Source organism: Ursus arctos, chromosome X (assembly GCF_023065955.2).
Source record: "Ursus arctos isolate Adak ecotype North America chromosome X, UrsArc2.0, whole genome shotgun sequence".
Taxonomy (NCBI): domain Eukaryota; kingdom Metazoa; phylum Chordata; class Mammalia; order Carnivora; family Ursidae; genus Ursus; species Ursus arctos.
The window spans coordinates 93,471,979-93,496,677 of NC_079873.1; the positions used below are offsets into that span (position 1 = coordinate 93,471,979).

General features: G+C 48.7%; 1 protein-coding gene across 1 annotated transcript in view; it reads left to right on the plus strand.

The window, feature by feature from the left end:
- SLC25A43 (solute carrier family 25 member 43) overlaps positions 1-24,699 on the plus strand; it is a 38,603-nt gene that overhangs the window by 11,558 nt on the left and 2,346 nt on the right. The window contains exon 4 of the mRNA XM_026478762.4: positions 23,955-24,089. Coding sequence (XP_026334547.2) covers positions 23,955-24,089 — 135 coding nt within the window. The remainder of the gene's footprint in view (positions 1-23,954; positions 24,090-24,699) is intronic.

The following is a 24,699-nucleotide window of genomic DNA, read 5'->3' on the forward strand; positions in this document are numbered from 1 at the left end:
CCTAATTTTTTAAAAGGTTTTATTTATTTGAGAGAGAGAGAATGCGAGAGAGAGAGAGACAGAGAGAGAGAGAGAGAGCACGAGTTGGGGGGAGGGGCAGAGGGAGAGACAGAAGCAGACTTCCGGCTGAGCAGGGAGCCTGACACGGGGCTCCATCCCAGGACATCGGGATCATGACCTGAGCAGTACGAAGGCAGACGCTTAACTGGCTGAGCCACCCAGGTGCCCCCATTTTTCCTAATTTTAAAAGTAATGTACATACCCTTAAAATGGTCAATTTTATGTTATGAACGTTTTACCACAATCACTTCTCGGCCTTTTGGCTGAGATCAAGTGTCGTATGAATGTTTTACCACCATAAAAAAAAAGTAATGCACATAGATTATAGAAAATTTGTGACACACGGAAAAGTATAAAAAAGAAAATAATTACTTATAAACCCAACACCTGTGCACTATGATTAATGGGTTTTCTGCCTGTTTGTATGTGTGCGCATGTATATACGCGTGTGTGCACACATAGATATGATACAGGTAGATGGAAGGGCTTCTTTTTTTTTTTTTACAAAATTATGTTCCCACCATATATAAAAACTAGTATCCTATTTTTTTCACTTATTATATAATGGATATTGCCTCAGGCCATCAAGTATTGAGAATACCTTTTTAAATTTTCACATAATACTCCACCATATGGATATCCCATAGATATTTTCTTAAAATAATGATTTATTCTCACAAAGTTCTGCTGGCTTGAATTTTAATATCAAGGGGTTGGCAGGGCCGGGCCCCATCTGAAGGCTGTAGGGGAGGCTCCTTCCTTGTCTCTTCTAGCTTCTTGGTGCCCTAAGCATTCTTTGGTTTGTGGCCTCATAACTTCAGTCTCTGCCTCCACTGTGCCGTAAATAAGAATTTCTCAGTTTTTAAATATTTAGGCTATTTCTAATTCTTCAGTAAGATAACATTGCAGTGAAAACCCTTGTATTTTTTTCACATCTATAATGCCACCCTTCAGCTATATTCCTACAAATTGACTTACAGGTCACAAGATAAAAATAATTCTGGGACACCTGGGTGATTCAGTCGGTTAAGCACCTGACTTTTTTTTTTTTAAGATTTTATTTATTTATTTGAGAGAGAGAGAGAGAGAGTGAGAGAGCACAAGAGGGGGGAGGGGCAGAGGGAGAAGCAGACTCTCCGCTGAGCGGGGAACCCAATGCGGGGCTCAGTCCAGGGACTCCAGGATCATGGCCGGAGCCGAAGGCAGCCCCTTAACGGACTGAGCCACCCAGGCGCCCCAAGCATCTGACTCTTGACCTCAGCTCAGGTCTTGATCTCAAGGACATGAGTTCACCTAGCGTGGAGCCTACTTAAAATAAATTTTTAAAAAGATAAAAATAATTTGAAGGCTCTGAATGAACTGTGCCCCCCAGAAAGGTTGTAAGTTTACACCTGCAGCAGCTGTGAGTGAGTGGCTCATCTCAACAATCATCAGCAGTGATTACTATCACTTTTCAACTTTTTTTTTTTAACCACAACACTCTACTATAAACCAGGGTAAGATACCCTAGAAGTGGGTATTTGGGAATAAACTTGATCATCTTTTCCGTGGTATGGAAACCTTCTTGTAATAGATACACAGAGCTTCAACAAGAAGCTTTAAAATAAATGCAAAGTCATGATGGTTATAAAAAAAAAAAAGAATCCCAAAGAGGTAATTGCATGGTTTTCATAAAATATGATCAGCATCCAATTATGAATAACATCATAAATATCATCCAAGATGTAGGAAGTGAATTCTTAAGGTTGCGGCCAAAGTGTTATTTTACAGACGTTAATAAACATAATAATACCTCATCCACCCTACTTTAAAAAAAAGTAACTCGCTAGACAGAACCACAGGCCGCTTTTCAATGAGAACATGCACTGCTTCCTCTGGCCATTAGATGTCGCTGCAGTAAATGGAGCGCTGCTGAGCCCTCTGAGGGGATTAGCCTTGCAGCCAGTGATCTCTGTCCAGTCGACAACCTCCTAATCCCTGCTTGAAATACACCTTCAGTTCGGAGCACAAGGAGCCTGGAAACAACAGGCTCACCCTAAATTCCGCTGTGGGGCTTTTTTCCTGCAAAGCACACAGTCCAGCTTCTCCGAGAGAGCTTCAGTAGCAGTCTCCCCCCAACGGGAGCTGGCAGGGTTTGCCAGCTGAATTTATAACGAGGGAACTTTGCAGGGCAGCCAGGCTGCTCCGAACTGAGCACGCTTAATGGTAATATTTGCATTCCCCTGGCTCTCTCTCCTCCTTGAGCCGCCCGTCAGGAAGCAAATCAACGTCAGATATCTGTTAGATAACCAGCTGGACAGGGAATTTTCCCAGCTCTCGCACCGACTGGCCACTTAGTCTGAATGTCTCGCTCTCCTAATACGCTTTTGTCCAGACACACACACACACACACACACACACACAATCTGCCCATTTAATGCCACATCAGGTTGGAACTCTCTTGAACATTAATGACAATGATCAGAAGTCTTGTTTAACCAGCTGAGCCCTTCCTGCACCATGCTTCCACTCATTTTATTCCTTTCTTTTTTCTTGCCCTGGGTTCTGGCTGGCATGCTAGAGAATGGAGAGGTAAATAAATTATGTATGTGCGTGTTTTGATGCAATGGTTTCTGGTGGGAAAGGGGAGGGGGGTGGGTCAGCCCTGTGCACAAATGGAATGAGGTGCCCCCCCACACCTGGTATGCTTTCACGGCCCCCGAGACAGCCCGGCCTGAAATTGCCTTCACCGCACTTCAGTGCCTCGTGGCTCAAGCTCTTTCAGGTACGGCCCGGCCTAGTCATCTTCATTATCTCCCCCGCCTGGCCCAGAGCGTGGGCCTGAAATGGCCAGCAGCACTTAGTGTATTCAGAGAACAAGGGGGAAGGGTGAAATGTTGATGGAGGTTAATTTGTCTGATTAATCTGTGGGCCCCTACTAAGAACCAGGGAGTCTTAGCAAAGGGTTCTCTGGACAGGTGCACATGGAAGAGAGAGAGAAAAGCTACCCTGAAACTCCAGGGAGCAGCTGAGAACGTGGGAGCCTTGGAGCCCCTGGTGGGCCCTCGGACAGGATCAGGTGGGAGGCACCAGGCACAAGCTTAGTCCCCCCGCTGACCCCCGCAACTCTGTCACCCTCCCCGACGGCCCATGTTAAGTGTCTCCATTTCATCAAATATAAAACCAAGTGTCTGCCTGTTGCTCGCTATCCCGGGGGACTTTGACCCCATCAAGGCTCGCAAGCCACGCAGGATTGGGCCAGGTCAGCATTTGAACTGAAAGTACATAAACTGAAGGACAAAGGTGGCACCCAAGGGGCACAGCTGACCGAGCAGAATACACACGGCCCCCGAGTGAAGAGAGGCCCCAGTGCTGTTCAAACACAGATGCTGCACCCGCCCGAGATGCTTAGCACCTCCGGCTGCCCTCGCCAAACTGGGCACCCTCCTGGTTTCTCACGTTCAACGCCACATCCTCGGCCCCAACCCATGCTTCTCACGGCCTGCTGCGCGGCGCCGCCTTGGCTAGCCCCACTACACGGCCACCTCTGACTTAGTGTGTACCAAACTGACCTCTCCGTCCCCCGAAACCTGCTGAAACCTGCTGCCCCGACTTTTCCATTTCAGTACCGTCGCCCGCACCAGCCAGTCACCCAGGCTGGAAGTCCAGAAGTTGTCTTTGACTTTTCCTCTGGCCCCTCTCCCAGGCAACCTTGAGCCCGGTGGGTTCTTCCCGCCTGCTGCTCCCGCACTGGTCTGTCTTTCTGTCGCCCTCCCTGCCCTCATCTCGGGCCTTGTTAGCTCCTAACCAGGCTATGGCAGCAATCCTCTCATTGGTCTCCAAGATTAATCACAGACATGCTCACATGCACAGAGCACGAAGGTACCACGCACTGCGCTAAGTGCTCTATGCCCATTATCTCACTGAATCCTTAAAACAGCCCTACAACGTGGATACCGTTCATATCAAGCCCATTTTACAGAGGAGAAAACAGAGGCACTGAAAGGCTCTATAGCCTGCCCAAGTCCACCCGCCCAGGAACTGAGCTGAGATTTAAGACCCGGTAACTTGTCTCCGAGGTCAGTACTCACTTCAGTCCCTCCAGCCCCGGCCAGTGGCTCCTGCCAGACTAATTTTCTTAAGACCTGCCTGTGTTCTGTCCTTCTGTAATCCCCAAAGAGAGTAAAGGCGGAGGCCGAGCCCCTTGGCCTTGCATGCGGCTCTTACCTGCTTCGCCACCCTCGCTGCACAGAGGTCCTATATTAGGAGTTGCAAAATCAAACGCCAACAAGAACTTGGCAGTAACAAGAAGAAGAAATGACAGGAAGAAGAAATGCTGGGAAACCCAGATAACGTGCACTCATCCGCTAAAGACAGCTTTCAAAGGAGTCCTGAGCCATCACAGGCTTTTGGCTTGCAAAGCATTCTGGAGAGCTAACTTGCTCTGTGCTCCCAAAATGTGATTAGCATCTAAATACTGATAGCAGGAAGGAATAAAGCAGGCCAGTGGAGGCCAAGACAAGCTCCTCTTCTCTAACGATTGGATGCCATTTTGAAATGTGGGCCCAGTTTTTCAAGGGAGCCGAAAATCCCGATTTTTCAATGTTGGCAAGTACAAATTGTCGAATCTTGCGGGGGCTAACTAAACCACGCCTTTTTATAAACTCTGCTCTAGTCAAGCCTCCAATTCCGCCAAAATGATCTTCGTCCCCTCCCCCCAGCCCCCTAAAGAATAAATGAGTGTATTTCAAATTCCTGTCACCTCCGCCTGGAGTATCTGTCTTCCTCTTAAAGGCTCCACTGAGATTTGCCTCAGTGGTGGCTGGCTCTTCTGACCGAAGGGAGCACGTTATCTGTTGGTTTTGTTTGATAAATGAGTTGGCTTTTTCCCCACCCCCAACCATCCTATCCTGATGGATAAAGGCAGGTGTTTCGCCCTTGCAGAAACACAATGGGGGCAGTCCAGACCACCGAGGAGGAGGGGACTGTGGGGCAGGAGAACCTGAGTTAACTCACAGTGTGCTCTATCAATAATTGCAGATGCTCTGTTTTCACTTTCACCGCCCCCTCCCCCCAGGGTATAGTTATTTTGTTGCAAGAGCTTTGCGGGAGAGTAATCCCTTTTAAATGATGCCGTTAGTCTAGAAGGCCCTCTGAGCCAGCCCGTGTAATTGCCCTAGCCTTTCTCTACGTGCCCCACCTTCCCCCGTGTCCACACCATTGTCTCCGCCCTGGCAGCGCCACCCCCTTCTGAATGCCCATAGCTCACTTGCACCGTGGCTGTCTTCTGGCTCACGTCACATGCTTTCCGGGGTTATAATCCTCGGTGCCATGATTCCCTCGACACTGCAAGCTCTTTGCCTTTGGGAAGCATGGCTGGTTACCCATCTGTGTATCCCCACAGCACGTAGCCTCATGTAGCAGGCACTCGATACTTGTTTAAAAATGAATGAAGTTCAGGGCCGGCTTAGGAGATCTCACTGTCTGTGAGCACAGAATTGAACCTTAGCCTCCGTGGGGCGAGCTCCAAGTCATGTGCTTGTCCCTAACCAGGCTGAAGGTGAGAGCAGCCTTCTCCTTGCCCGGCCTGCTGCCCTGGGTAAACCTCCGCTAGTCCCCTGTCTCAAAGTGCCTCTAATCCTCCCTCTGATACCGCGCTATCTTGCGTCGCCTACCTTAGCGGTCAGGTTCTGCGTCCCACAGCCCAAACAGCTGTGCACATTTCAACGTAAGCAAATAGGCGCAAAGGACAAAAGAACAGCATTTTGACACCATTTTGATGCACAGCCCCTCTTCACGGCAACCTCCCACTGCTTTGTATGGTGCCTGGAAGGGCTCAACTGATCACAGCATCATAGAATTTGTATTTGTTTGTTGATTTCAGTAAAGGTGACCCGGGGTCAATGAATGCGGTCTAAACCTGTGCTCTCTTGCGATGGGGAGGATTTGTCATGGGTAAGGGCGGGGGGCGGGGGCAAAATATGTCAGGAGGAGGGAATGAAAGGAAAGCCTTCCCTGGGATTGAGAAATTATTAAGAACCTGATAGTAACTACCATTTATTGGTCATTTAATATGGGCAAGGCAGGGGCGCCTGGGTGGCTCAGTCGGTTAAGTGTCTGCCTTTGGCTCAGGGCGTGATCCCAGAGTCTGGGGATAGAGCCCCATGGGGTGGGCTCCCTGCTCAGCGGGGAGTCTGCTTCTCCCTCTGCCCCTCCCCCCGCTTGTGCTCACGTGCTCTCTCTCACTCTCTCTCAAATAAAATGAATAAAATCTTTTTAAAAAATCATTTAAAAAAATATGGGCAAGGCAGTTTATTATCCCATTTCATCCTCTCTATCAACTCTATGGAATAAGTGCCAGTGTTATTGCTATTTTCTAGATGAGGAAATGAGGCACAGAGAGGGTCAGTTACTTGCCCAACAGCCACACAGCCAGCAAGTGGTGGAGCTGGGACTGAACACCCGTCTCTCCTTCCTCCGGCCCATGCTTTATCCTCCAGGAAGGAGTACAGGGGCTTGTTCCTCGATGCTAGGTAATCCGCTCATTTCTTTCTGTTCCCTTCGCCTGGGTACAGGAGTAGAGGACGAGAGAGGAGACCTGACCTTGGCAACTGGGGGCTCACAGGCTCAGTGCAAGAGTAATTGGGAAAAAAAATAATAATAATAATGTGCAAGCTCAGAAATGGACAGGCGAGAGCCTGGCTTTGGTCAGGAAATGGTTAACTCAAGTTAAAGGAGGGGGGCAGTCTTCAGAAAACCAGGCTGCTGGAGGGCCCGCTTTTAGTCCCTGGCAGCCTGACAGTGGAAGGCTTGAAGCCAGCAGATCGGAATGAGGAGTGTAGATCATTCCACAGCCCTGGCCCTCTGGCTGGCCACAGACTGACCATGCCTGTTCGGAGGCACTGGGAAAAAAGCCCCACTGGCTGGCTCTCCGAGCCCCTGGGGGAGCAGGCACAAAGTCCCAGGAGGGGACAGTAAATTATCATCACGCCTCCTAGGAAGTGCTAACAGGTTCCAGGTTTCCTGCCTAGCTCAACATTTCTTGGTTGACATGGCATCTATTCTCAGCAGGGCAGAGCTCCATTTTCCCAGCAGGGCCACCTCACCTGTCCTGAAGTACAAACACTGCTGAGTTCTAAGCTCTCGGGGAGCCGGAGAGGATGGGAACATTGCCTTTACTTTGTTCCATTTTCAACTCCTTGCTGTCTGCCGGCTTACTTTGGGGTCTGGCCCCACTGGGGACTAACTTCTGCCTCAATCAGTAGCCTTGCCTTGGCAGTCTGCAAAGAAAGGACACTTTTCGGATCCAGGTCGATGTCTGGACATCCCTTAGGCCGGGTTGAGCATCGTTGTTTGGGTGTAGGGAAAAGAGAACTCTCCCCCTTGTTTTCCCAAAAGGTGTAGAGTGCCCTGAATACTTGAGGGATGGCAGTTGTTGATCCTGGAAACAAGACTGTCCCTAGAGGGCAGGCGAGGAGGGAGGAGGGAGGAGCCTGCCCAATTCCACTCTCGTAAAATCACTCTACCCTGGTCTCCTGACCTGAGCCAGCTTAGTCCTTCCAAGAGATCAAGTCTGGGAAACAAAACAGCCACCCCCGTGCCCAGCAGGCTTCTCTGAGCTCCCGCTGAATGGTAACAGCAGTAACAGCAGCCGTGATGGGAGGTGACCCCCCTCCGCAAAGGGGATGAAGGAGGAGGCAGGGGAAAGGGAAAGAAAGGTCCCAGAAAAGGCCTGCTGTCAGCCAGGAGAGAACTGCAGCTCCTGCTGAGGGACCCCACCACCCCCCAGCTGGCCTCAAGCCGGCTCAGACATGCAGGCAGCCCCAGTCGTCCCCTCCTCTCCCCCCACGGAGCTGTTGCTTGTTTGGTTTTGACAGCTGGGCTCATCGGAAAGCTCCAGCGAGCAGACCAGCTCGGAGGTCAAGAGCGTGGGCTTGGGACACCGGCCCTGCCCCTCACCCCCCACGGGAACCTGGGCAAGTCGCCTGGCCCCCCTGAGCCTCATCCTCCTCATCCGAAAGCCCTGGGGACGGGCATCGTGCCTGACTTGGACACGGGCAAGAGCACCGAATCGGGTTCTTGCAGATCCGGAGCGGCGCACATGACTGCCGCTCAGAAGGCTGGGGTGCTAGTTCCATTGTCCCTGAAGCATCTCTTCAGAATCCGTGCATGGCCCTGGAGGCCTGATTCAAACTATAAAAGCCAGCCCAGGTGTGTTTCCGTGTTTTCGATGATTGCTGGAAACACACAAAGGAGCTAGCTAGCCTCGTAAAACCTCAAAGGACCCTCGATCTCTACAGCTAATGGCGAGCCGGGGTGGTAGTAGAGCTCATTATTCATCCACTCCGTGAGCTGAACAGGCATTTACCTAGAGGCCACCATGTGCAGGCACTGGCCAGACCTGTCTATTCCCAGCCTCCTGAAAACGCTCTCACCATCTCTCCCCTCGGCCCCCTCGGGGTGACACTAGCAGTGGGCTCTTTGGGGGGGGGTCACGCTGCTCTGTGCGCTGCCCCCCATGGCCTCAGCCTGGGCAGCTATGCTCGCCTCTCAATGGCTTTTCTCCAGTCTGGCCCAGCTGTGCCTCTGGTCTCCCCACCCCCCACCCCCCAGCCCCCACCCAGCGCACACACACACCAACTGGCTGCCTCCCCTCTCCCCAAGCACAATACTAACCTGCTGGCCCTTTGCTGGCTGGGATCCCCACCGTTATCGCTACCGCGGGCTCTCTGGGCAGCGAGTTGGTCCCCTGGTCTGCTGGGAGGTGAGGCGCGTGCAGCCGCAGGGGTGGAGGGTAGCTGGCAGGCGGCCCATGCTGGGGACAGTCGCCCACACCCCCTCGTGCAAACATCCCCACCGCGGAGCCGGGGCGCTTCCCAGCTATGCGAGGACAACTCCTGGGGGTCTGGCTCTGCCAAGAGAAACTCGGGCCATGTGGTTCCCAGGACAGAAAGGTCCTTTTACTCCAGTACGACTGGCCTGTTTTTGTTGTTTGGTTTTTGGGGATGGGCCAAAAGACAAAAGCTTCTTGCCACAACCGCCTTCAGCGTAGATACGCTCAGATGGTTTGGGAAGTGGGCAGCTTGGTCTTCGGGCTGTGTCTTACACATCTAGGAAGAGAAAAGTTGTTTCCCATAACAAGCAAGAGGTTCTGAGCTCCTGTTTGCTTCAGCCAGAAGACTCCTTTCTTCCCCCTTTTCTTTCTTTTGTCTCTCCTTTTAAATACTCTTTTTAAAAATTTTAGGTTCAGAGCAAAATTGAGAGAAAGGTACAGAGATTTCCCATACACCCCCTGCCCCTGCCCCCTGCCCCCTGCCCTGTGCACAGTCTCCCCCATAATCAACATCCCCCACCAGAGGGGTATGTTTGTCACAACTGACGAGTCTGCACTGACACATCATCATCGCCCAAAGTCCACAGATTACCTGAGGGTTCACCCTCAGTGTTGGACCTTCTCTGGGTTTGGACAAATGTATAGTGACGTATACCCATCATTCTAGCCTACAGAGGCACCTCTGGGCTCTGCCCACTCATCGTCCCCCCAAACCCTTGCAAGCACCGATCTTTCTACTGTCTCCATCGTTTTGCCTTTTCCAGAGTGTCATACAGTTGGAATCATACAGTATATAGAGTTTTTTCGTTGTGTGTTTTTTTTTTTAAGCAAACTCTACCCCCAGTGTGGGGCTCGAACTCACGATCCTGAGATCAAGAGTCACATGCACTATGGACTGAGCCCGCCAGGCGCCCCTCAGTATATAGACTTTTCACACGTGCTTCTTTCACGTAGGAAGATGCATTTGAGGTCCCTCCATGTCTTTTCACGGCTCGATGCCTTATTTCATTTTCATGCTAAATAATATTTCATTGTCTGGATATAGTTTATTTCTCCATTCCCATACTGAGAGAGGACATCTTGTTGCTTCCAAGCTTTGGCAATTGTAAACAAAGTTGCTTTAAACATCCGTGTGCAGGCTTTTGTGCGGGCATTAAGTTTTCAACTCCTTTAGGTAAGACCCAAGATCTGATCTAACCAGTGCAATCACTAGACCATGTGCTAAGAGTATGTCTAGTTTTACAAGACACCACCAAACTGTCTTCCAAAGTGGCCGTGCCATTTTGCATTCCCACCAGCAGTGACTGAGAGTTCCCATTTCTCCGCAGCCTCAGCGGCCTTTGGTGATGTCAACATTCTGGATTTTGGACATTCTAATAGGTGTGTAGTGGTAGCTCATTTGTTGCTTTAATTTTTTTAAAGATTTTATTTATTTGTGAGAGAGAGAGGGAGAGAGCCCAAGCAGCAGGCAGAGGGAGAAGCAGGCTCCCCGCGGAGCAAGGAGCCCGATGTGGGACTCGATCCCAGGACCCTGGGATCCTGACCTGAGCCGAAGGCAGATGCTTAACCTTAACCGACTGAGCCACCCAGGCTCCCTCACTGTTGCTTTAATTTGCATCTCCCTGTAGATCTGGAATAAGGAGCATCTTTTCATATGCTTATTTCCCACCCATATATCTCCTCTGGTGAGGTGTGTCTGTTAAGGCCTTTGGCCTATTTTTTAATTGGGTTCTTTGTTCTTTCATTGTTGAGTTTTAAGAGTTCTTTGTATATTTGGGATAACGGTCCTTTATCAGATGTGTCTTTTGCAGATATTTTCTCCCAGCCTATGGCTTGTCTGCTCCTTTTCTTTTAAAATTAAATTATTTTACCTTCTGCATACATAACACAGGCATATTGTGGAAAATCCATAAGGGGCAAAGAGTCTGCGTTGGAAAAGTAAGTCTTCCCCGACCTTTGTCCCCTGGCCTCTCAGTTCTCTGCAGACAGCACTTCCCAGTATCTCATCTGAATCTTTCCAAAGATGGCCTATGCAAAGGTACACATAAACACACACATTCATGTTCTTTCCGGGTTTTTTTTAGATCATCAGCAACACAGACTCTTCTGCACCTTTTTTTTTTTTCACCTCAAAATGTATCTTGGAGAGGGTACCGTATCCGTCAGATGGAGCTGCGGCGTATTTTTAAGCGGTGACATCGTATTCCACAGTACAATGAACTCTTTCTTTAACTAGCCCCGCATTGGTGGGTATTTAGATCATCTCCAGTTTTCTGCTGTTACTAACAGTGCCGCCGCGAGCATCGTGTAACACACACATCGTTTCCCACATGGACGAATACATCTGTAGAATAAATTCCTGGAAATAGGATCACTTTGGTCGAAGGGTATACGAGTTTTACATCTTTAGAAATACCGTTGACTTACTTCAGTACTCGTGGAGAGGATGAACGACCTAAAATGTTACCTCTTTCCGAAGGCCTCTGCGAGCTTTCTCAGAGAAATACTCAAGTGCTTTGCTTTGAAATATTTGTCTTTCATTTTCATGTACTGCCAGTCTGTCCCCTCTTTCCTTCGATACGTATTAAACACACACGGTGTTCCTGGCACATTGGCAGGCTTCGGGGATAAAACCACAAACACGACAGACACATCACTGCCCTCGTGGCGTGTCTGGTCCTGGAGGTGGGGTGGGGGGAATACATGTGGCAGAAATAATTGGGGCGCCTGGGTGGCTCAGTTGTTAAGCGTCTGCCTTCGACTCAGGGCGTGATCCCAGCGTTCTGGGATCGAGCCCCACATCGGGCTCCTCTGCTGGGAGCCTGCTTCTTCCTCTCCTGCTCCCCCTGCTTGTGTTCCCTCTCTCGCTGGCTGTCTCTCTCTCTGTCAGATAAATAAATAAAATCTTTGAAAAAAAAATAATTATACACTAAATCCCGACAAACTGTGTCACGTGCCATGAAGGGGACATACAGGGGGACCGTAAGTGTTTACTAGGCTTCTTAGTCTGGGGGGGTCTGAGAAGATGTCCCTGAGGAAGCAATGTATATTCTTCTCTTTTTTTAAAAAAGATTGTATTTATTTATTTGAGAGGGAGAGAGAGCATGCACGAGCGGGGGGGGGGGGGGGGGGGCGGAACGCAGGCAGAGGGCGAGGGAGAAGCAGGCTCCCCCCTGAGCGGGGAGCCCGATGCGGGACTCAATCCCAGGACCCCGGGATCCTGACCTGAGCCGAAGCCAGACGCTTCACTGACCGAGCCACCAGGCGTCCAGCAATGCGTATTCTGATCACTAAGAGAGACGTAGCCGGACAGAGGAAAGGGCAGGTTCCAAGTCCTGGAGGCAGGAAGGAGGAGGACCAGCAGCTTGGATCAGAAGAGCAAGAAAGGCCCTCAGGGCATCTAGTTCCAGTCTCCTCACTCGACAGGTGAGAAAACCAAGGTTCGAAGAACTTCAGGAGCTGAGCAAGGCCGTCCAGAGAGGGGCAGAGCCAGACCGAAGAGCTGGCTTCTCTGGGTCTTTCCAGACGGTGCCGTGGCACGTTCTGCAGACGCCTGCCCTGGGAGTGGTGGGCCTGGGCTAGATAGTACGGGATACTTGCTCGGGTTTGTGTGGAGGAAAGATCTAAGTTCAGGGCCTCGTGACTAGCAGCCTGACATGTTTTGCTTCTCTTTACTAGTAAGATACAGTTTGGGCAAATGGCCACCTCGCGTGCCAGTCTAGTGCGTCGGTTTGGTCTTCGGCATCCTTGTCTCTTCTCCAAGTTTAGATAATAAATAATAATGATTCATCATGATGGTTACTTTTGTAGCGCTTGCTATATGTCGAATGCTGTTCGAGGCACTTTACACGTATTTCATTTACTCTTGACAACAATCCTGTAAGGTAGATATTCTGATCACCCCATTTTACAGATGAGGAAATTGAGGCTCAGAATGGTCAAAGCATTGGCTCCAGGTCACAGAGCTAGCAAGTGGCTCATGTGCTGTCAGTGTCAGCAGCGGGCTGATGGACTCAGGTCTGCGCACTGAGCTGCCTGCAGCAGTGACCCTCAGCCCTGTCTGCACACCACAGTCAGCTGGGGAGCCTGGCCCGAAACTGCTGATGTCCAGCCCTCCCCCCGGGTTGGTTAAATCACAGTCTCTGGGGGTGGATCCCAATCACTGATGGTTTTGAAAAGCTTCCCCGGTTAGTCTCCAATGAGGCTGAGGGTTGAGAAGCACTGGTCATTAGCATTCCTTCTTCCTTTGGGGGTATCTTCGTCCGGGCTGCAAGCACAGAATACCCTAGACCGGGTGTCTTGAACAACAGATACTCCTCATGGTTCTGGAGGCTGGGGAAGTCCAGGAGCAAGGTGCCGGCAGACTGGGTGTCTGGTGAGAACCCTCCTCCTGGTCTGCAGACAGCCACCTTCTTGCCATGTTTTCACACAGTGGTGTCTCTTCTCGTAAGGGCACCAGTCCTATTCGTAAGGGCACCAGTCCTGTTCATGAAGGCTCCACCCTCGTGACCTAATCACCTCCCAAAGGCTCCACCGCCCCATACCATCACAAGGTGGCTTCAGCATAATGCATGTTGGGGGCGCACAAACGTTGTCCATAGCAGGGGACAGCCAGGAATCCAGGCTTGCCTTTATAGTCATTGAGTCTGACACTGGTAGAGGCATTTATTCAAAAATACCATGAGTTCTGGGGCGCCTGGCTGGCTCAGTCAGTGAATTGCGTGACTCTGGATCTCAGGGTCATGGGTTCGAGCCCCATATTGGGTGTACAGATTACTTAAAAAAATTTTTTTTTTGTTTAAATCTTTAAAAAAAATACCATGAGTTCCAGTCTTAGCCTAGAGAATTCATTCAGGGTACACACTGTGGTAGCCACAGTCAGTGACGATTGTATGGTGAGTGTGCCAAGGGCTAAGAGAGTATTTTCTCAGTCCTGGGCATCAGAAGACAGTGGGGCTTTACTGGAATAGAGCTCGATTCTGAGTCAAGGAGACCCAAATTCAAGCTGATGCTTTGTCTCATGTTCTGTGATTTTGGAGATTCGGCCTTTTATAGACTCTATTTTGTCATCTATAAAATAGGGCTGAAAAGATCACACTCCCTATGGGCTGCCTGGGTGGCTCAGTTGGTTAAGCGTCTGCCTTCAGCTCAGGTCATGATCCCAGGGTCCTGGGATCGAGTCCCATATCGGGCTCCTTGGTCAGTGGGGAGCCTGCTTCTCCCTCTGCCTGCTGCTCCCCCTGCTTGTGCTTTTTCTCCCCCTCTCTCTGACAAATAAATAAAATCTAAAAAAAAAAAATCATGCTACCTATAGTTCATGAGGCTTTTGTGAGGATTAAATGAGATGGTAGGTGTCATGGGGCGCCTGGGTGGCTCAGTCATTAAGTGTCTGCCTTCAGCTGAGGGTGTGATCCCGGAGTCCTGGGATCGAACCCCACATCAGGCTCCTCTGCTGGGAGCCTGCTTCTTCCTCTCCCACTCCCCCTGCCTGTGTTCCCTCTCTCACTGGCTGTTTCTCTCTCCATCAAATAAATAAATAAATAAAATCTTTAAAAAAAAAGAGAGATGGTAGGTGTCACGTGCTCAGGATAATGCCTGACACCTAGCACTGAGGAACCATTACTCATTTTTTTGCTTTATAACCGTCCATGTGGCTTATTTGAGCCTGGTCACAAGTTAACAGTTGCATTTGGGCAAAGCTACTGGTGACACCGATACCGGAGGGGAATTTGATTTGACATTGGATGAGTGTCTGATCCGTGAGATGAAGAGCATTAGACCCTGAAGAGGTAGGACAGAAGGAGGGCCTAGTGCCTGATCCCAAGGCCTGTGGGCTGCCAGCCCAGGTTTGCACTCAGATAACTCATACTGGGTAGACTGTACCAAAGCAGAGGTCCAAACAAATAGCTGAGAGAGCACAAGACAGGGAAAAGAACCTCGACTCAAACAAAGAAGCTATAAAATAATTACAAGGCAATGAAGGAAGTGTGAACACTGATCGAATACATGATATTAATTCATTATAATTTTTAAGTGTGATAATGGTATTATTATATATATTTATATTTTAGAGAAGAAGCCATTATATTTTCGAGAAGCATAATTAAATACTTAGATGAATTGAAATGATGTCTCATAGGGGTAGAGATGAAAAAAGATTGGCCGTGAGTAGCTAACTGTTGAAGCTGGGTGACGGAACTCTGTGTTCATTTTACCCCTTTTGTATACGTTTGAAATTTTCTACCATAAAAAGTTTTTTGTTTGTTTTAGAATAAAACTGACATTTCTTAGTGTTACCTGCAAGCTGCGGTGGTAATGTAGTGGTCAATATTTAACAACTGATTCTCTGGGGAGAAAAAAAGCCCTGAGTTGTAACATTTGCCAATTTCAACGGTATCAATACTCTCACATGGCCGATTTCAAGCTACCATCTGTGAGGTCCACCAGCTCCTGGATTTCCTGTAATTCAACAATCAGCTCTCCCAGGGCACCGGGTGGCTCAGTCGGTTAAGGGACTCACTCTTGATTTAGGCTCAGGTCATGATCTCAGGGTGGTGAGATTGAGCCCTGCATTGAGATTCTCTCTCCTTCTCCTTCTGCCCCTCCCCCATTCATGCTCATGCTCTGTCTCTCTCAAGTAAGTAAATAAACAACATCTTTTAAAAAAATCAGCTCTCCTGAGCTGATAGGAGCTGGCTCTAGCATACTACTCAAAGGTTATAAATGTTGCCTAAGTGTTCTATAAAGCCATTACAATATTTTTAGCAGATGAGTAAAAAGATCTGATTCTGGGGTGCCTGGATGGCTCAGTCATTAAGCGTCTGCCTTCGGCTCAGGATGTGATCCCAGCATTCTGGGATCGAGCCCCACATCAGGCTCCTCCGCTGGAAGCCTGCTTCTTCCTCTCCCACTCCCCCTGCTTGTGTTCCCTCTCTCGCTGGCTGTCTCTCTCTCTCTGCCAAATAAAAAAATAAAATCTTTTAAAAAAAAAAAAAAGACCTGATTCTTTAAAAAAATCTCTCTGGCAACTCTATAGAGAATGGACCATAAAGGGGCCAGGCAAGGAGTCTCAAACTCTCTCTGTCCCAAGGAGACCAAAAGGGAGCTGCATAATGGTCCATGTCAGCTTACTGTCTTTTTGTTTTAGTTGTGGTGGGGGGTACCAGGTTACAAAATGATTACCTTGACTCATGACTCAGGGCTTTTCTGTAGTTTTACTGGAAACCAGCAGAAGATAAATCAATCATATGATTTCATATCAGAATAAGGTTAATTTCCTGCATGAACATATTCTCTTTTTAATATGTCAGTCTTACAGTAGCAGGAAGAACTTCAAGTCTTATGATTAGGCAGATTCTTTCTAAAGGGAAAGGAAGCTCTTAATATCTGTTTGGCAATGGTTCTTTATCAGCGGGGTGAGAAGGAAAGGAAGCCGGGTCGCAACAGTGTCCAGGTAAGCATTTTAAAGTAAGATAGTCACCAAAGACCCCTGACCATTTTGGCTCCTGAAACTCCAGGCTGGGAGACTCAGCTTGTCCATTTCATGTTTTATTTCCCATACTCTGGTCTGTACTTGACTGGTACTGTACCCCAAAGGGAAGGACTAACCCAGAGGTTCACCCTTCACCTTGATAGAGGACTCTATTATGGTTAAAGCATACAACATGGATCCTTCAATGGGGCGCCTGGCTGGCTCAGTTAGTAGAGCGTGCAATCTTGATCTCGGGGTTGTGAGTTTGAGCCCCACATTGCGTGTAGAGATTACTTAAAAATAAAATTTTTAGGGGCGCCCGGGTGGCTCAGTCAGTTAAACATCTGCCTTCAGCTCAGGTCATGATCTTAGGGTCCTGGGATCAAGCCCCACGTGGGGCTCCATGCTCAATGAGGAGTCTGCTTCTCCCTCGCCCCTCCCCCCCTTGCTTGTGCACGCTCGTGCTCTCTCTCTCTCTCAAATAAATAAAATCTTAAAAAAATAAAAATAAAATCTTAAAAAAAAAAAGAATGTTGATCCTTCAAGCTGGATTAACAAGGAAAGACACAACAATCTTTCATATAAAATAAAGAACTGGGGAACCTTATTAATTTGCATGGCACTAAAGTTATAATAACAACCCAGGGTTCGGTAAGGAAATGAATAATATAAATAGCAGGACATATTCTCCTCCCCATTTTTGAAATGAGGAAATCGAAGTTCAGAGAAGTTAAGGAACTTGCTTACGATCACAGAGCTAGTGAGTACAGGAGACAAGGGTTCAAACCCAGGTTTGTGTGATGGTAAAACCCAGGCACATGACCTTGTGCTCCACATAGGCTTCCACAAACTGCTTGGCTAGATGTCAACGTAGGGCCCAGAAAGCCTGTCTACTACGCTGCGCTTTGTTAATCCGGTTTAGTCATATAAAATAAAATGGAATATCCTTCCAAAATTTCATAATTTAGCCTTCACTAATTTAAACTAGCCCCCCCCCACATATACACATTGGAATTACTGACGTTTTTCTGTATTGTTTATCGAATGCCCTTATGGTGGGGGTTCACGAGAGAGGCTGAGGTCTGACAAGAAAGGACGACTGTCCTTGCCAGGGCCGTGCAGCAACAAGTGGCAGGGTGGGGTGTCCTGCGAGGGCACGAGCTAGGTAGGGGTCAGGTGCAGCACGCGTTGTCATTTTATGTCTTGGAACCTAGAGACCAAGGTCAGGGAGTCACTGGGAGGCAGGGTCCCAGAGGACAGACTGCAGTGGCCCAAGAGGCAGAGCACCTGGCTTTTGTCACTCTTGGTCACTCTTCCTCTCAAGATCTTGGGTTTCCATCTGTAAATGAAGGCCTTGGATCAGAACATCTTTTTTTAAGGATTTTAGTTTTAAGTAATCTCTACTTCCAACTTGGGACTCGAACTCACGACCAAGAGATCATGAGTCACGTGCTCCACTGACTGAGCCAGCCAGGTGTCCCCATTGGACTGGAATATCTTAAGATCCCTTTCAGATATGAGTCTGTGGTTTAGGGATTCGGGGTTATTGGGGGCTGGAGTCACGAGATCCGTGAACCAGAGCGAGAACAAGAAAGGGCCAGGCTTCATGGTCAGAGACAACAAAAATCTACAGGCCACAAGGCCTGACCCTCTGGGTCGTTTGTTTCAGTGATTAAAATTGAGTTTTAGCGCTACTTCTCTGGTTGCAATTTGTTCATACGATCTACAGGGTTTTATGGTGGATGAAGAGGAGAAGCTGAGTAAGACGTCGGTAGTCCCAGCCATCAGGGATCACAGTCTCCCAGGGGAAAGAATATGAAACAACTAACTCATATGAGACAGAATAAAATGTGTTACTTACGAGCCGTATGACCTTGATCAAATCACTTAGCCTGTTCCCAAGCCTCGGTCTCCTCACCTATAACAGGCACATAAGCAGTCAGTAAACGTCTATGTATTAGTAGCAGCGGTAGCAACATCATTACGGATATTTTGTACTTGGATATTATCACTTCTTAGTCAAATAGACCTATCTACACACTGTTGTTGCGAAGAGAAGAGAAATCATATGAAGTTTGATCCTTGTTTTCTAAAAAGAGTCTGTATCATATTGTATCGGTTTTGACCCACCATTTTTATAATTCGTGCGTAGCATTATGTCAAAATGCTTTCATAATTGCAGACCACTCCTGTACTGAGTGTTTCAGGCATTTATTGAACAAACCATTCACTCCGAGCACCGGCCATGTGCCAGCTGCTGGGGAAGGCACCGGAGATATGGAACTGAACAAGACCAGTCCTTACCGAGTGCACAGCCCCCTGGGAGAAGCAGACATGTGAATCAGACCTGGTTACAGTACAGTGTGAAGGGGGCCTCCTGCAAAGAGCTGTCCCTATTCACTGCCTCCAGTCTTTCTCTTCCCATCTCTCTTGAATCATTCCAATCGGTCTTTTGCCCTTGCCACTCAATAGAAACTTCTCTTCTTAAGTAAACAATGACCTCCATGTCTCTAAATCCAATAGTTGGGACTCAGTCTTCATCTTCCTTGGCCATCAGGAGCTCACCACACCCTGTGACACACTCACTGCCCGCACTTGTCTTCTTTACCAGTCTTCCTCTTTTCTTTGACTTCTAAATGTTAGGGTGTCCCCAGGCTCGAGCCCTACATGATCTCAGCCAGTCTCCTGGCTGTCGATACCATCTAGGTGTTGAGGACTGCCAAATTAGATCTCCAGCCCTGACCCACTCTCCTGAGCAGCAGACTCGTGTAGTCAACTCCCCATCTCCATTGAGATGTCAAAGAGGTGTCACACGGTTGAACTCCTCAAGTCTCCTCTGCCCATCCTCCCAAAACCCCTGCTTCTCCCATAGTTTTCCCCTTTTGGTTAAGGGCACTTCCATCTACCCAGTTGATCGGGCCAGAAACTTTGGAGTCATCAACCCCCGCGACCAGCATCCCAGTCCAAGCTACCATCCTTTCTTGCCTCAATTCCCCTTGTAATCTCCTAACCTGTCTCCCTCCATCCTTTTACCCTTTTCCCTGGCCTTGAATCTTCTCAACACAGCAGCCAAAGGGATCCTATTAAAATAATAAACTAGGGTTTGTCGCTCTTCTGTTGAAAACCCAGCAGCATCTCCCATTCTCACTCAGTAATATAAGTTGAAATACTTAAAATGGCCTACCAGCCTTATGAGGTCCAGTCGTGTCTAGTCGCCAGTTACTTTTCTGATGCCTTGTCCTGTTACTCTCTCTCTTGTTCATTCCATTCCCACCACATTGGCCTCCTTGTTGTCTAACATTCCAGGCATGCTTCTGCCCCAGGGCCCTTGCAGATAACTATACAATTCACTTCCTTCAGATCTTCACTCAAAGATCCTCTTGGTGAGTCTTCTGGGACCACCCTAATAAAAACTTCAATGCCCTCCAGGCACCCCCTGTATCTTTTCTCTGCCTTTATTTTCTTCAGAACATTCACTGCCTTTTAATATTTGGTATAATTATTTATTTTCTTTGTCTGTTCCTCCCCCACAACTAGAATTTCAGCTCTGTGGGAACAGGGACTTTTTGTCTATTTGGTTCACTGCTGTATCCTCAGTGCCTGGTACATAGTAGGTACCCAATAAACATTTGAAAAAATGAAGTCTTCAGAAGGGATAACGGGAGCTAACAGAAGTACAGAAATATTGCTAAGGAGTGCGGGGAGAGAACGATGCTTTTAATGCTAGGAAAATTGTCATTTAAGGGCCTTGTATATCATTCCAAGGAGCTTGGATTTCATCCTATAGGTGGTAGAGAGTCGGTGAAGGAGTCAGTGGTCTGCACTGAAACGTCAGAGATGCATTCTGAATGCACTGGAAAGGACGGGAGTGGGTCGAGGAGGCAAGTTAGAGACAGTCGCAGTGATCCATGCATGAGACGGTGGTAGCCTGAACTAAGAGAGCGGCAGTTGAGAACGTAGAAAAGGGCATGGATCTGAGAAGTGCTGTATTTAGAAGATAAAATTGATCATACTTGATTGATTGGCTTAGGACAGTAAGACTGAGAGAATGAAGGAACCCTAGGTTCCTGGCTTGGGACAGCAGGTTGAACAGTGGTGCCATTTACTGAGATAAATACAGAAGAGGAGTGCCTGGGTGGCTCTGTCAGTTAAGTGTCTGACTCTTGATCTCGGCTCAGGGCTTGATCTCACAGACGTGGGTTCAAGTCCCACGTTGGGCTCCATGTTGGGTGTGGAGCTAGCTGCGTAGCTAGCTAGAAATACAGAAGAAAGCATAAACTTGATGCAGTCAAGGTGAAAGGCAGCACTGGGGGCTAAGTGTGTCAAGTTTTGAGAACCTGTGTGCTGTCTGGGTGGAGATGTCCAGTAGGCAGCTGGATATTTGATTTTGGAGCTCAGGGTGGGAGGTCAGGGCCAAAGAGAAAGATTTGTAAGTCATCTACCTGTAGATGGTGTTTAAAGCCGTGGCTATGGTAGAATTTCCTAGAGAAATTGTATAAATTGAGGAGGACAAAAAGTTGCTGGTTATTAGTGTCAAACACTGCCCCAAAAATCCAATAAGAAAATATAAAAAAAAAAATCTACTAAATTTGGCAGGTAGGAGGCCCTGAGTGAATATATTTCATTTATTCCAAAATTTCTTGAACATCTGCTACTTGAACACTTGAACAGTGTTGAGGATACCGGAGATACAGTAGTGAACCAAACAGGCAAAAATCCCCTCTCCCACAGAGCTAAAATTCTAGCTGGGAGGAGTAGACAAATAAGAAAAGAAATAAGAAAATCATACCAAATCGTAAAAGGCAGCAAGTGCTCTGAAAATAAAAATTTTAAAAATTTTAAAAAAAGAAAGGCAGGGAACCAAGGTAGGCCTGGCCAGAATCTGCAGGCAGAGTAATGGACACGGGTCCAGATGGCAGTGAGTAGAGCAGTGAGTGGGGAGGGAGGCAGTGGAGTCAGCCGGAGTCTGCTGCTGTTTCAGTAAGCACAGACGGAAAGGGAAAGGGATGTCCATTAACAGCCGAGTGGATAAACACACGGTGGTAAGTCCACACAACGGAATACTACGCAGCGACAAACACGAAGAAACTACTGATGAACACAACGACATGGATGCATCTCAGAAGCATCGTGCTGAGTGAAAGAAGCCAGTCTCGAAGAAAGTGCGACTCTTGATCTCCGGGTCGTGAGCTCGAGCCCCCCATGGGGTGTAGAGATGACTTAAATAAATAAATCTTTTAAAAAATACTTTCAGAAGCCAATCTCAAAAGGTTACATGCTGTTTGCTTCCCATTTGTATGACATTCTCAAAAGGCAAAACTGTAGGGACAGAGAGAAGACCACTGGCTGCCCAGGGCTGGGAATGGGGGAGGCCTTGACTGCAAAGGGGCAGCGTGTGACAATGGTGGGGGCAGAAGGAGCAGTTCTGTGCCCTGATGGTGATGGTGGTCACGGATCGATACGTATGTTAAAACTCCTAGACCTGTACCCCGAAACCGGGTAATTTGACTGTATATTAATGTGGGAATGAGAGGTTGGACTGTATCTAAAAGGCAAAGTCAAGATCGGTGGAAAGAGTTGTTTTGAAGATGAGAGGGACTTGAGTTTATTCATTTGCTAAGGAGGAAAGTCAGGTCTCTTGGGATGGGTGCCCAAGAAGACTTCAAAGGTGTGAGATCCAGGGCACCGGTGGGAAGAAAAGATGTTTATGCGAAGAAGCAAAAGCTGAGGCCCTGTACCATCTGTTTGCTCTATGAACCGGGAGACTGGGTCACCTACCTAGAGTAGAGGAACGGGTGCGGGGTGCCAGGCATCAAGGGCTGTGCGAAGGTTTGGCAGAGCTGCGCTGAGGACAGGCAAGGATACTTTGAAGGCTCGGTTCACAGTATGAAGGCCCAGCAGACGTTGGCAACCTCGAAGCTTCAGTGGTACCGATCTGCCCCTTTGTGGATTCGTCTTCAGTGGCTTGGGGCAGAGAAGGGGTGTGTGGGTGAAAGCGGCTGAAGGACAAGGGGCAAGGATTTTGAGAGTAAGAGCACAAAAAGCTGGGCGAGGATTGGAAAGGGAAGGCACTGAAGCCAGCAGGGAACTGGGGGCCCCGGGGGAGACAGGAGGGGGCAAGTGCCCGGGGGCTTAATGATCTAAGCGTGATGAATAATAATAGGAACTAGCGAGGGAGGGGGCCAGCGGATGAGGACACTGTGGTCCCAGGGGTTCTGAAGTCTAAGATTTCAGATGTGGGTGTGGAGAACTAGCAACGTTAGGTAAGGGATTGTGTTAGTACTTAGCATACTTTATTTTTTTTAAGACTTTATTTTATTTATCTGTGGGAGAGAGAGCACAAGCAGGGGGAGGGGCAGAAGGAGAGGGAGAAGCAGACGCCCCACTGAGCAGGGAGCCCAACTCGGGGCTCGGTCCCAGGACCCTGATCATGACCTGAGCCAAAGGCAGACGCTTCACCCACTGAGCCACCCAGGCATCCCTGTTTAGCATACTTTCTATGTTACAGTAATAGCAACGCTAGCTCCTATCCGCTGATCCTTCCTACGTGCCTGACACGGCCGATCGCTTTACATGCATATCTCATTTAATTCTCACAGCAGCCCCAGGAGGCGGGTACTGTGAATAAGGAAACTAAGGCTCAGGAGGGTTAGATAAGTGCCGAGGGTCACATGGCCTGTACGTGAAGCGGCCAGGGCTAGACTCTGACTTGTCCGACTCCAGAGGTTCTGCTTTGGCAGACTGTTAGACTATACTGCCTCTCCCACGTGGAAGATCTTGTTGTTGTTGTTGTTGTTTCTTTATTTTTAAGTAATTGCTACACGCAACCTGGGGCTCGAACTCATGACCTCGAGATCAAGAGTCATGTGCTCTTCTGACTGAGCCAGCCAGGAGCCCCTCCCACGTGGAAAATCTTGATTCCACTTCACTACGATGCTATGCTAGTCTCAGCTAGACTCTGTTTCAGAAACAAACCAAAATATGTGCAAAGCTTCATGTGAACTGGACACCGTTACTGAAAGCCAGCTCTGAGGGGCTGCCCCCTCACAGTGGGCAACAGGTGTCAATTTTGTATAGAGATGGTCTACTTTTCAGTCCTTTCATCGGATCCCAAAACTGTTTTCTACTAAAGGACAAAAATGTTACTTTCCAAGATGGAGCATGTTGGTGATTGGTCAGGATAGTTCTGGGAATCGTGATGAAGTCCAGCCCACGCTCGAGAGCTTCACAGAGGAGGCATCAGTTAAGACAAGGAGACCGGGGGAGGAGGGGTTTTTTTTAAAGGTTAAGGGCACAGGACAATTTTTATCATGTCCAGAGGGCATAGGTTGGGAAGCAATGTTAAGTCCGAAGTTTAGTCTGTCCTGAATGGTTGCTTCCTTCCAAGCCAAATAAGCCACAAATAGGTGAACGGGGTGTCGTGATTTCACTGCATGTTAATATTCACTCTGAGCCCATCGAACAAGGGCCCTGTGGCAGCCGTTCTTGGTGGGCATCTTGGCCAAGAGCATAGCGACCAGAGGGCAGACTTGAGACCCTGGCTTCCCTGACTAGAACATTCCTTTCCTGGTGACGACATCACCACGTCCCATCTTCTGTATTTCCCGCCAGGCTCAGAGCCCGCACCTTCCCCACCATGGAGGAGTAGATGTCCATTTCTCAGGAGCAGTGGACTGCTTCCGGCAGACGGTCAAAGCCCAAGGGGTCCTGGCGCTCTGGAATGGGCTGACAGCCAACTTGCTGAAGGTGAGAAGGGCGGTCAGTCCCTTGCTTCCCCACCTCTTCCGATTCTAGCCCGTTCCCTCGCTGCTCCCCTCCGGGTTGCCTGGGGACAGCCCCATCTAGCCCCGACGTTCGCACAGGACCCATGAGCGCAGGCTGGCAGTCACCCCTGAGAGAGGGGACCCTGTGCAGTGGTGGGGCATCTGACGCCCCGTCCTGGAGGAGCTGAGCATTTAGTGTAGAGGCTCCTGACGTGGGGGTTCACGGACTCCTAAGGGGAAGCTAATCCCCCAGCCTAACAGCGTATGCAAAAACGTGTAGGTACTTGCATACATGCACCTTTCTGGGGAGAGGATCCATAGCTGTCATCATATTCCCAAAGAATTTCATGACCCCTCTCCCCCCAGAAAAAAAGGTTAAGAACTCTGGACTAACCTTGCACAAGTGCCAGGTTGTCTACAGGCATATTAACCCAGGCCATGCTTCCTCGGGGCATGCTTTTATTTTTTTTTAAGATTTTATTTATTTATTTGACAGAGATAGAGACAGCCAGCGAGAGAGGGAACACAAGCAGGGGGAGTGGGAGAGGAAGAAGCAGGCTCCTAGCGGAGAAGCCTGATGTGGGACTCGATCC